This window comes from Coloeus monedula (assembly GCF_965178545.1).
Source record: "Coloeus monedula genome assembly, chromosome: Z".
In the NCBI taxonomy this organism is placed as follows: Eukaryota; Metazoa; Chordata; class Aves; order Passeriformes; family Corvidae; genus Coloeus; species Coloeus monedula.
In genome coordinates this window covers 27,147,749-27,161,552 of record NC_138822.1, presented here as the reverse complement: position 1 = coordinate 27,161,552, position 13,804 = coordinate 27,147,749, and the positions used below count along the sequence as shown (strand labels likewise).

At 37.0% G+C, this 13,804-nt stretch overlaps 1 protein-coding gene across 1 annotated transcript in view; it reads left to right on the top strand.

Moving 5' to 3' along the window:
- Positions 1–11,916, top strand: part of FBXL17 (F-box and leucine rich repeat protein 17) — a 278,001-nt gene extending 266,085 nt beyond the window's left edge. The window contains exon 9 of the mRNA XM_082300852.1: positions 7,302–11,916. Coding sequence (XP_082156978.1) covers positions 7,302–7,439 — 138 coding nt within the window. The 3' untranslated portion in view covers positions 7,440–11,916. The remainder of the gene's footprint in view (positions 1–7,301) is intronic.
- The last annotated feature ends 1,888 nt before the right edge of the window (positions 11,917–13,804 follow it).

The window sequence follows — 13,804 nt, the reverse complement described above, 5'->3', positions numbered from 1 at the left end:
GTACTGGTAATATTTTTACCTGGAAATATTCTGTAGGTGGGGTCTAGAAGTTTGATGAAATGAGCAGAATTAGTAAACCAAATAACCAGCCAAACTGAAAGGCTCCTTTAGAATGGTTTCTCTGATTTAATAGAAAAATAAACCTTCACAATAAGCAAAGAGAATTGAGAGTGAAACCTTTATTACTTACACAGCTTCAATATTCAGTAATGTGTGGCAACAATGATTAGGACAGAAAGCCCTGAAATAATGGCTGTGCTAGAAACCCGTGCATCCTCGCAGAGATCTGAAATGGGTGTTGGTAGTTTGCAGCAGACTGGCAGTTTGAGGCAAAAGCATTCACATGAGAAAACAACCACAACAATGAATTTCATTCCTTTCAGGTGAGATTTAAGCAAGAACTGTAAAGTAGATATACTCCAGCAAGCAACCTTGCTACACTTTCGGAAATACTTCCAGAAGTGCTACCACGGAATATGAGAAGATTTGTGTATTCCATTTATTTCAATTCACATGGCAGAAAAGATTGCAGATATTTCTGTTTACCTACTCCTTCCCCTTTACAAATATAAATGGGTAATTAATTGTTAAGGTGTAACACAAGTTGTCAAATGTCATGCTAATAATAGCACATCAGACTAAACTTGCCAGTTTCATTATTTATGAGCCTACAAATACAGTGTTTGTATGTGTGTGCATGTGTGGTTTTTTTGTTTTTTTTTTTTTTTTTAATAACAGCATCCTCTAAGTCAAAATACATTCTTTTCTCAAGTCGTAAGGGACTTTATTTGGACTATAGGATATTGTGCTAATATTGGTAGTGCTGTTATTTTATTAAAGTCCTAAACAAAGGTTCTGCCCCTGGGCATAAGGGCAGTCACTGAAACTCTGTGGAATATGTCTGCCTTAGCTGATCAAGTGCACTTCACACAAAACATTTCCAGAAATCTTTAATTTTGTTATGGCTACAGGCAACAGTTATAATTGGGCCACCTGAGAATATAATTCATTCAACTATTAGCAGAAAAAAAATCAAACAGAGTGCACTTTTTATAAGACACTCACTTGAGGAAGCAAAGTACAACTTAGAGAAGAGAAAGATTGTGTGAAAATGTTTTGCTTATAACTCCAAGTGTGTATATTTGGGATTTTGTTGTAAACCATTAGAGAAATTGGAAGATAAAATGTTTTCCAAATCCATCATTATGGATACACACAATGACTATAAAGTAATTTCTTTGACCATTGCATACAAATTTGGCTTTTGTGCAATACTGCTCTAAGTGTACTGAGACAGAAGCACACACAATTCAGTACCACTAATGCTGCAATACCACTCCATAAGCAAAAATGTCAATAATATTATAAGAAAGCTGTCGCGGTCTCCTCCCCTGCCGTGCAGCCCTGGCAGAGGGGCCCTGAGGGCACAGACACGGGGTTTCCCTGCCCCTGCTCAGCCTCGTTCCCATTGGTTGGTTTGTGTTCCCTGCGTGGGCAGAAGGACCCTTGGTCCCGTGACTGGAACAGTTCCTGGGCAGAGCCCTGGCCATGCGGCTGGAGAAATAAACATCTCTGAAACATCTATCACGAATCTGTCCATATATATTTCTTTTCCACGGCCTCCTGGTTTGATATATGCGTGTTACAGTAATCCCCGCTGTAACAGAAAGCCTTCTGGGGACAAATCCATTTGCATTTCTTTTGTGTGAAGTTGATTTTGTGGTTCTTTATATGTAGAAATGTAATGATAATACTTGTGCCATTATCTAGCCCAGCTATCTGTATGGCAGCCCTGAAAATCTTTTGGTCTGAATGTTACCTCTCACCTGCTAAGATTTCCCTAAAATTCTTAGCAAGTACTAGATTTCTAAGATTAAGCTAGCAGTTCTATGTGTTGTTAATGCCTTTCTGTGCAGATATTGCTGACTCAGAGTATTTTAAATTGGTTTGTTATTTTTTATTAATGACTGGCTTATAAAGTTAAATAACTGGAGATGCCAACCTGCCTCAGAAATCAGCCAGCCAATGTCCCTTCCGAGGGCTAGGTTAGATACTATGCAGAAATTATTTCAGCCATCATCCCTGAATGGTGGTCTGAGGGACATAAGCAGGCTTTTGAATGAAGTTCTAATAATGCACCTTTGCAATAATCCAGTTTTACAAACTTTAGCTTTTTTATTTATATAACTGCTTATTGGTTTCAGTTATTAACTTGGAGTGGCAATAACTTTTGCTTTTCAATTATCAAGTGCGTTGGTCATTAAACTGAAGTCACTAAGATGTGAAGGGTTTTAGCTTTTGTTATTGAACAAGACCATTCAAACTCTTTAGAATAATGCTGAATACTCATTCACTATGTAGAGCTGCATAAAACTTACAGCTCAAGTGATGACTCTACTCTTCCTTTTCAGTATTGCTCTAGATAACACAGACATTCTTGGCACATTTTAATAGCGTTAGAGTCAGAACTGCCTTCTAAGACTGACCTTGATGCACCCATAGGAGGAGTTTTGGAGATCAGTAGGAAATCTTGCAATTCTTGACAATTTAGTGAAAGAGTATCCAGTCCCAGAGAAGATTTCCAGGACATGGTATCAACTAAAGACAAGCTAAGGAAAAGTAACTAGGGAAGTCCTGTTTAGGAAAAGCACCTATAACCTCTGTTTCTGTTCCTGAGCTGTGAATGAAGCTATCAGTCTCATTAAAAAGAAATAGCTAGTTTGGCTGATGGTTTCAAATGTAATCTCTAATTTACTTTAACAGGATTAGGAAAACTTGACTCCTTTGAACTTAATAAGATCTGCTGTAGGAACATTAAAAAAAAAAAAAAATCGTAGCCCTTTGAAATAATTTTATATCTTCAGAAATCCCTAATTTTAGAATCTAAAAATCAAAGAAAACAATGCTGGAATTATCACTAGAACCAAATGACACAGCACATTTAAAAGGAAAAAAAAAAAAAAATTACCTAATAAGTATTTTTGCTTGCAGTTTGAATTTTTCATGAAAACTTGTGGAAGGGTGGCATAACAGAAATTTCTGAAGATGTTCTGTGTCAGATGAATGGTGTACCAAATCAGTAAATACTAGCAATCAGACTAAATGAGTAAATATGGCATGCTAGATCAAAGTATGAATGAATATTTTATTGTGAGTAGCTTTCACTTTACTCTGAGCCTGAAAAAATCAGCTCAGAAGTGTTGGTTACTTTATTCTGGGAAAAATATTTACAGATTGGTGGGGGTTTTCAGGCTTTCTGTTATGGGCAAATCATTTTACCTAAAGGAGAGTACAGTGTTGAGCACTGATTTCCCATTTTTCTCCGTATTTCAGCCACATAGCTGTGTGTGTACATGTGTGTACATAGCAGAGTGAAATGAAAGTTCTCCAAAGAGGCACTCACAAAACCGTTTTGCCTGCATTCCATTTCACATGAAGGGTATTCTTGTTCTTCTTTCCAAGATGAACTCCTAATTATCACATGAGAAATAGTCTCTAGCACTGATAATATTTAAATCCTTTCTGTACAACCACACTGTCATTAGACAAAGAAGAAATTAAGGAGGTCCTACCCCAGATAACATTTGTCACAAAGTCAAGTATATTCTGCTGGGAAATAGGCATTATGTGTTCAGGTGTCTTTAAGCAAGAAGTATTCAAAATTATGAGCTCTAAGTAACTGCTCTAATTGAGTTAAAGAGAGATGATACCACTTGGTCTTGCCAGTTTCTGTAACCCATCTTCTCCTTTGTTTTGGTTTTTTAATCAATTCTTTGGCCTGGGATAAATTTTTATTTCAGAAAGAAAAAAGAAGTTTCAAACCAGTCTTTGTTGTTATTTTCTTTTTTTGTTTGATGACCAGGATGTGCACAAACCTATTATTTTCATTCTTAATGATAAGGGGTGCATTCTTTCATTATGTGTTAAAATATAATTGAAGAGCTATTCAGATTCAAATGAATGATTATGTATTAGATAATCTAAGTAGTTTATCTGCAGATAGTCTTTCTTCTGACAACTCAAAAGATGAAGATTAATGAAAGTTCTCTGAAAGAAAAATATAGCATTTTACAGCATATTAAGATGTGGAGATTTTTAGTTTTCATTCACTGAAGAAGAATGTTTAAGCTCAGAAGGGAAAATTGCTCTGTTTGTGTAATGAACTTATTTTGGGAATGACATTCAGTACTTTCGTTTTATCACCAGCCAGGCTGATCTTAACAAAGAGACAGAAGCTTGTGTTCTAATGGCTGGGCATAAGACTTCTTTTCATCTTAATCCCGCCACTAGGGAAATGATGACAAGGATACTAACAAAGTTGACTTAGATATTGCTTTTCACATTCGTTAACAAAGAATAAAATTTTATTTCTCTTCTTTATATTTGTCAGATAGTGCCAACACTATGGAGAGTTTTAAATACTAAAAGTTTTTCACTGTTTTAGTGTCTGACCTGACTTTTCTCGTGGTAAAGAAAAGGTATCAAAATCTTCTGATAGGGAATAATTTTTTTCTCATCTCTAGATCCAGGTTGGTTTGCCACTGCCAAATAAGATCCTTTTTCTCCCTCTTTTGTTGTGTAATCTTACATTGAATTTAATAGGGCATAGTTTTTAACTCTTTGCTGTTTACTCTCTTAGGATTAAAAATACTTATATTTAACTTAAAGTTACATATATTCAATCATTTATCATGAAGCTTTGTAAGATAATTTTTTCCTTTATCGTGAGAGTAAACTCAGTTTTTCAAACTCAAAGTAATTTCTTTCTGTGAATATTACGGTTCCAAATAGATACATAGGATTTGTCATTACTTTGCTGTTTAACAAGTTATAACAGAGCTTATTGTCTAGGATCAAACTAATAATTTAAATTATTTACTTAATGCTCCAGTAAAAAATGGAGAAAAGCTTCTACTCTTCAGGCTTTGGTCATAAAACAGCTGTTTTTGTCAGTGGCACTTCTGCAATAGTTTTATCTGCCTTCTTCATATTCCTGTTTATTTTGTAACTGTATTTGGCACTTGATGCCAAAAGCTCCTTTCTTCTGTTTAGTAAATACTAATAGCAAATAGCAACAATTTTATTAACTATCATTTTATCTAGTAATAATTGTATTAGAAAAAAATTAGGACAAACAGTTAGTGCGAGGTGGTTTACCATAGGTTTCTTCACAGGTTTTAAAACTAAAAGATACCACTGTAACATCATCTGCCTTCTTGAGTGTCATGGGCCATGCTTAAGTTAGCCTGGTAGTAAATACATCAGCTTATACCTAGCTAGACTATACATGTCCTGAGTCCAATACACCAGGATATGGAGATCATTCAGTACCTTCCTGTGTGTGCACATCATCTTTACATTGAATTCACCTTGCTTGTTTCTTATAACAGAGAGTATGCATATGACACTGGCTCTAAAGCCATAATATCCGTGCTATTCTAACAAATAATGCACAACAGGTAAATTCATAACTTCTATTTACTAGTAATATTTGCAGCTATCTAGTAGATAAATAATGCATCTTCTTCAAGTTTCCCATTGAGAAAGAGCAAAATGAGCAGCTGTCTGTTGTAAGCGTCTTTGTTGTGGGTGAGTTAACCATTGAGATAAGTTTCTGGTAGCATGAGAGATTGTGCCATGGGTCTCTGCAGCATAACTCTGATGAAAAGAGACTTTTGACTATTTTTTGAATAGGCATAAAGTAGCAAATTACTGCTACTTTAGGGATTCTTCCCTTCCAAGCAATATTTCTGTGAATTGTAGCTTACAGTTTGCAAGTATGTATTCAGCTGTAAATATCAAATATTATGGGGGACTTGTGCTATCTCTGATTTCATTTTGATTTATTAAAAGTCACTTCTTGTTTTTCAGCGCTGGAAGATGTTACTGTAACATAGCAATTTGCAAGAGCAGTACAGTTTGTGCTGTGAAGTTAAACCAGTTTTCTATCCAAGTCAGTCTCAGCTAGATGAAACTTCCAATGAAGATTGAGTGTATCTATTATCAAAGTAGAAGAACTGGATATTAAACCTTTCATTTATCCTTGTCATTGGGTGCAATCACTGTTCAGAAAGAAGCTCTCCTTGTTATCTTTTATGGGCAAAAATATTATTAGATATTGTGGTTACTGTGCTTTAAAATTTTATTCGCAAGACAGATGTTTGTAATGGTAGTAAGCATTTCAGCCTGGCTTTTTAGTTTTGGCCTTGAATGTGGAGCACTGTGGATAAAAAAAAAGCAAACAATGCCATCAGTTGTACATCCTACTGATGTAGGTGGTTCAGTAACTGTAGTATCAATGCATTTTAAAATGCCCATCTGTTCAGCAAAGATTTCAAAGAGAGCCAACTAGAAGTCATGGTTCTTAGGTTAATCTTTTATTTGTGTAAAGGCTGAAGAAAGCTGTTTACCTCTGTGATATGAACTGCAATCATCTTTAAAATAATTGACAAATTAATCCTCTCACAGCACTGCAATTGTAAAGGTGTTAGGTTTAGCTGGCCTTGTCTGGTTGCCTTGTCTTATGAATAATAAAGGTGCTAACTTTGATGTCTCAGGTTTAAGAGGGACATGCCAGACCCAACAATCTTGTATGTTTTTAATTATTGATCTCAACTCTGTGGAGTTATCCTCACAACAGAAGGCTAAAATAAGATCTTCTGCCAGTGATGTATGTGAAGACATGCAGGACTTTCACCTTTTGGAAGAAGGGACATATAGGAGTAATTGATCTACCTGCAACATACAATAATTTGTATTTTTTCCCCCATGTTTGGTCATATTATCTAGTACTTTTCATTGCAAACCTGTTGATAGCAACCATACAGTGCAAGTTCATTTCAGTGAAGTTAATTGTGGAGTTACTACTTAGTATGTGTAAATGTCTCCATAACTGTGCCATAAATTAATTAATAGATGTAATCCATTTTCATTTTCCAAAGCCAAAAATATCTCACGTTTTAAACTTATGTCTGAAATTTGAGTAAATAGCGTCTGTTTGAAGGTAGAAATCTGTTGCTCTGGGCAGCACTCCGTTAAACCAGGATGGTAAAAATTCTTCCTTTACAGTAAAATCAAAGCATGGGGTTTTACTTTGTTTTTTTTTTTTTTTCATTCTCTAATGGACATTACATTCTGTATATTTATTTTGTGATAAATGGACCCAAACCTATAGCAACAGTAAGGAACCCCATCCTGCAAGCCCGCCCAGGAGTCCAAAGTTCGTCCATTTTTTTAGCTTGCCTAATGTTACCCTCTTCATTCACTTTCTGCATATCACAGGTTCTTTTCTTGTGTTGCAGGTGAACGAGGCCACAGTGGAGCAGCTGGTACAGCAATATCCACATATAACCTTCAGTACTGTGCTACAGGATTGCAAGAGAACACTGGAGCGGGCTTATCAAATGGGCTGGACACCCAATATGTCTTCTGGCTCCTAACCTTCTGTACCAACATGTTCCACTCTGCTGCATTCAGTAGATCTAATGGGGATTGCAGAAGGGTTTATAACCTTTCATATGATGCAATATAGTTGTGAGTTTACAGAGGTTACAGTAAAATGGCAAAAGCTGTACACTGACTTTAATGTACTGTACAACTAAGTACAAATATTGAAGCAAAACTTTAGAAATGCGTTGTGGTTTTGTTTGCATAAAAGTTATAAAAGCCTTTGGCAAATTTCTTGAAGTGGATTCCTACTAGTTCTCTGGATAGTTTGAGTTATAGATGTTTAGCTTGTTTTCCTCTGTTTACTTTGCCTTGGTCATGTGTGTTTCCTTTGATCTGTAAATGGTAACTCAGTGCTAGCACCAGTGCAGTTGATCAACAGAGGCCTGTGTTGAAACTGGGAACTAAGCTTGATGCTTTTTATTTACTAAATCTACCCCAGAGGTTTTAAGATACAGAGTAATAAGAAAATCTACAGTTATTTACCATTTTCTTATCATCTTTCTTTTTTTTTTAAATATTAGAAGCTGTAGTGATTTTTAAATCTTTCCACCTTGACATTTTAATAATGAGTAACAGTGCTTAGCCTAACAATGATAACCAGCTATACTTCATGAAGACAAAGAATAGCTGAGTACACCAACTATCAGAAATCATTTTATTTGGCTGAAAAATTTTAATTTTTATTTAAGTGAACTTCCCTCCTCTGACTATGCTGCTCTGTTGATAATTTGGAACAGCCAGATGAATGGGTATAAATCAGTAACAGGATCCCTTTCATTTCCTGTGTGGTTTTATTTTAGAATGGATCTCACAATGCAAATAGTGCTTACCTTGAGAAGGCCATCTAAACATGAGTCCCATCGCGAGTACCATTTTGTAGGATCAGATGCTTCTTAATACAGTGTGGGCAAGAAAATATCCAAATTAAACACATAAAATATTGATTTTCTTTGTGAGACTGTTATGGTTTAACCCTGAACAGCAACCAAGTACCAAGCAGCCTCTCTCTCACTCTCTGTCACACATTGCATTCTAAGGAGTTAAATTTGAGCAGGGAATTGTGAAAATACAAACATTGCAGTTCAATTTGGAGCTGCCTTAACCTTTAGAGTATTACCATTTGGTTAAGAATGTTGTCAGGTGTGTAACACTGGATATTTGTTTTTCAAAGGTTACAGCATTTTAATCCAAACTATAAAATGCTTAAGCTTCAGCTGAAAAGTTGCCTTTATTGTCAAAATGTTTTGCTAATCCAGAAGGCCTAATGCAGCATAACGTAGAAGCTTGTTTAATATGGCTGTATAACTCTGTAAAGCTGTTTGTTGATTTCCATAGCATAATTTTTTACAACAGAAACATCAGCTCACATTACTTCCAGTGAGGATGTTGAATGTTTTCTTATTAGACTTTTCAAAATGGGGATGAACTAATTTCTCTGGAAAAAAAAATATATCGTAAAGATTTTGTTTAAAATAAGTGGTAAATACTTGTGAACATGTGTAATGCTATGCTTTCTATTTACTCCAAAATGGCAACAATATTTTAAGAATAAAGCCAGTGAATTATATTGCAGATATAGTACAGAATCTTAGTCAATTTTCTTTTAATGTCTCTTTATGAGTGCATTAAAACTATTCACACAATTTGTAAGTTTCTATTTTTTTGTGAGACCTTTGATCTTGCAATAAACTTTAATAAAATAAGAAAGATGGGATGTTTTCTGTTTATCTGTGCTGCTAACTGTACTTAGACTGTACTAACAGAGAGTCTGAAATCTCCGTTGTTGAATAGGTAGAACTCACCTGGACGTGATCCTTAGTAAACTGGCCCTGCTGTGACTGACAGAGTTTAACTAGATGACACCCAGAGATCTTTTTCAATCTAAAATATAACTCTACGGATTTTTAAAATATTATGGGTCTGGTTGGTAATCTCTTTTCTTTTCTGTCACTTAAGTCTCTTCCAGTAGTTTTGCCTTTTACTGACTATTCATCTCTCAGTTTTATCAACACACTAATCAATAGATCTCAGCGTGACTAATTAATTTTAGTTTTATGTGGTATAAGAACTCTAGATGGAAATATGTTTTTCTAATAGCACTGTTGACACAGATAACTCCTTAATTTCCTTATAATAAATCCGTTTACAAAGTAGCTTTAGAGGAATAGATAATACTGCACACTCTTTCATCTTTGACATGTTGTGTGGGGGAGATACCATTCTGGTGGAAGACAAAAGCCACTGCCTCTTGTAAAAATAAAAATTACCCCTGTTTTCTCATATGCAAAACTTAGAGTGAATTCAAAACGTCACAGGCAGCTACTGGATTCTCTAGGTTCCAAAAGGCCTACTTTACTATAAAAAAAGTCCTTTTTTCTTTCAAATTCTTTATGGTTAAGGTAGGGTAAGCTGTGGCTCAGCACTTGTCTTATCAGAAACATTTCTAGGATGGGCTTGTTCAACCTGCAGAAAGGGCTAAGACAAATTCTTAAGTGCTTTCTTAATTAAGTGGTAGGTGGTTGTAGGAGAAAGACAGATAATGTTTACTTTCAGTCATTCACTCTTTAAATCCAGGTGTAATTAAGGTTTAAAACAAACTCAAATAGTTCATCTGGTGGTCATTCTACCCATCTCTCACCACCTCAAGGCTTTGTGGAGGGGAGTGCTCTCATGCAATTTGGCTCACCAGGGAGAATGGCTATTGTGATGTTTCCCATGCAGGTTCAAAGTCTCTTTGCCCAGGCTCACAGATTAATGGGAGATTTCGTGAAATGCCAAATCCAAGCTGGCATACTTTCCTTCTTAACAGGCGCTCTGTGTAGTACTAGCATATTCTAGTAATCTTCGAACAGGGACAAAGTGTATTTCTCTTAAGAACACCAAAACTCTGTAGTTGAGCCAGTTATGCCCCATCAGATGGGACGAGTATCTTCAGGCTTACATATCAATGTCCTGGTACCCCAGGTGGAAGTTTTACACCTGAGCCAGTTGTGCAAGGGAGGACATGGACACAATAAAAAGTTTATCGCACCTCACCAGATCTGCTTCTTGTCAGCTTTCACTGTTATGTGGCCCAAAACCCAGCTTGCTGCCAAACAAAGGTTGATTTGTTGTGGCCGTTCTCCACTGGTGATCATCCCCCACTGGTTCACCCGCTCTGTACCTGGGCTGTTCTTAGGCAGATCAGAGGTTTTGCCACCACACACCCAAAAACTCTCCTCTTCCCCATCGTTTCAGGGGTGCAAATCTGCCCCCAGAAAATCACCTGCTGTTTTTGCCAGTGGCTGATTGATTGAGTCATTAACCTTTAACATTTCGGTCTCTCACACTCCCCATCAAAGGATGGAAATGGACCTGTTGGAGCAAGTCCAGAGGAGGCCACCAGGGTGATCAGAGGGATGGAGTACCTCTGCTTTGAGGAAAGACTGAGAGAACTGGGATTGCTCAACCAGAAGAAAAGGCTTCAGGATGAGGTAGTTCTAGCCTTCCAGTACCTGAAGGGAGCCCCCAAAAAAGATGAAGAACTTTTGCAAGATCATGCAGTGACAAGTCAAGGGAAATAGTTTATAACTGAAGGAGACTCAGTTTAGATTAGATATGAGGAAGAAATTCTTTATTGTGAGGGTGGTGAGGCACTAGAACAGGTTGGCCAGAGCAGCTGTGGCTGCCCCATCGAGGGGGCATTAAGACCAGGTTGGAGTTCTGAGCAACCTGGTCTAGTGAAAGCTGTCCCTGCCAGTGTCAGAGGTGTTGGAACCAAGTGATCTTTAAGTTCTGTGCCAACCCAAGATACTGTTTGATTCTATGAAAACAAGCTATAATCCCTTTTAAATGAGAAAACTGTCCTACTAGGAGTAATAACAAAGTTAATTTTTTCAGGCTCTCAGCTTGGTTCCTCATGAGCTCAGTGATGACCACTCAGATTCTCAAGATAAATATGGCCTTGCTGATGCTTCATAAACTGTGGTGTTGACAGGAGCAAAATCAAGAAAAGCAACAGGTCACATACATGATGGTTATATGAAAACAAAAGCCCAAAACAAGCTTTCTTCAGGTCATGTGGTCTTGAGCAAGGAAAGAAACAGGACTGTTAACATCTAATAAATAATTAGGATAGGATAGGATAGGATAGGATAGGATAGGATAGGATAGGATAGGATACACGGTTTCTGTTGGAAGGGACCTGTAGTGACCATCTAGTCTGACTGTCAGACAGGGCTGAGCAACAAAGGACATCATCCAAATGCCTCAAACACTGACAGGCTTGGGGCATCGATCGTCTGTCTGCCCAGGAAGCCTGTTCCAGTGTTTGACCACCCTCTTGGTAAAGCAGTGTTTCCTAACAAAATAATGCATTGCAAAATGACAATGCTAAGAGCATGCATGGAAAGAATATGATGACATCTGATCTTGTAAACATTAAGAGTTGTATTTTAAAGCAGGTGAGGGTTTATGCTGCTTAGTTCTGAAACCCCATATTAACAGAGAGTCACTTTAAAGCCGATCCATTTGAAGAGTCCATTACAATAAAATTATTTAAAGCAATCTTAACTTGCCTCCTGTAGTTGTTTTTCTTACAGCTTTCCCCCTTAGTAACCTGCAATATTGGCAGTATAAGTGACTGGGATTTTTGTTTGAAGCTCTGGTACACTTAGAAACAGAGTTGTGAAACCATTTTTTCAAACCACAGACACTCCGGGAGATGCTCCAAGCTTGAGCATGTGGAATCTACCATAGATTGGCACCACTGAAAAACCAAATAATTCTTTGTGATAGCAGCTGTGTTTTGCCAATCTAAACAGGGTAGGTACATGGTCAAATTTTGTGACTCATATTTTATGGGGTCTTATATTTCCAAGTCTTGTTTTACAAAAACACCTCCCTGTGCTAGGCTCCTTGCATGTATTTTCCACAAATGCAATCATTGTAGATTACCTGAGCTGCTGAAAACCTGTCGAAAAGTTGATCAGATGTTCCTCTGGATCTTTGTCTTCATTAGGCTCAGATTAACAGGAATAAATTGGCTAAATCACACTCTTGTGGCTGTGGTTGCTTGACTGGAGATACTTTGACAAGCTGGAGTAAGGTAGTATGGAAATAAAGGTCTGTGTAACAGCTGCATCTAGACATCTGCTAAAAAGACACTGAGGCAAAAATCCTTCTATTTGTGTTTAGGGGTGAGTTTTCGTAAAGGCTGTCAGGATTATATAAGGTAAATCTAAGTGTTTCAGCTTTATAAAGTTTTACTAATTCATTATGTTTCAGATTTATTTGGGGGCAAAAATCAACAAGACCAGCAAGCTGAACTGTTTCCTCTTCAATATTTGGGCAGGTCTTTCTGTATACAGCTGATGAAAAGTGTTTGTGTATAAATAAACCTTAGAACTCTTAAAATGAAAGATTTTACAAGGAGGATTATTGGGCATTTCCAGCTGCTATGAAATTATAAAGGCTTCTGGAGTGAAAATTTCATAATCTCATGCTTTCATCAGGGACCCTATTGCAAACTGCTACAGCCTTTGGTGTTTTCAAAATACCAACTCTTACAGAAAGCTGGAAGAATATTCTTAGTAACTCCCAGTGCGCACAGTTAACTTGTCCCAGGTGCTTTGCTTTGGCTTCTCCTTGAATCAAGATCAGCATCTCAGTTCCTACTTTTGAAGGACTAAAATGCTGTCCTTGTGCAGTTGTTTTAATCTCTGGTCACCTCTCTGGACCACATTATGTGGGTGATGGTCTCTGAAGCAATATAAACTAAGCTCTGCTATAAGGGATGGGTATTTTTTTCTCTAAAATAGGTAGAAAAGTAATGTTTATACACAAAGCAAAGTTCTTCATATCCTTTCCTTGGAGACAAATGAGAAACAAATGTAGTGAATGTTAATCACCTTGCTTGAGTCTTTCAAAGACGTTCAAATACTGAGGTCAATGAGAAAGCTAGAAAATAGAAAAAAAAAAATTTTCCTGAAGAGAAACAAAGCAAGGATGTGCTTCCTGATTAGGGAACAAATACACCTGGAAATCTTTAATAGCAAACAAAAAGGTTGTAGCTAATGCAAAATTACTTTTTAATGACCCTGCAGAAGTTTGAAAAAGTCCGAAGTTCAAATGCCTTCATGGTCGTCTCAAAAGTAACAATGAAGAGTTTGTTCATTAGACGTTGCCTTGGCTAGGCACTGTATTTTGCAGGACACAACATTAATTTCTGCGGCTGCACTTCTGGTAGCAAGAGCTGTACCAGGAGCACTGCTGGACTGTCAGGTCACTCTGGCCATCATGGAAATGCTCCTCACCTGTGACTTGTGGCTTTTAAAAAAGTTCAGTGTGAATGATGCCCATCTCCTCAGGTTCCCTG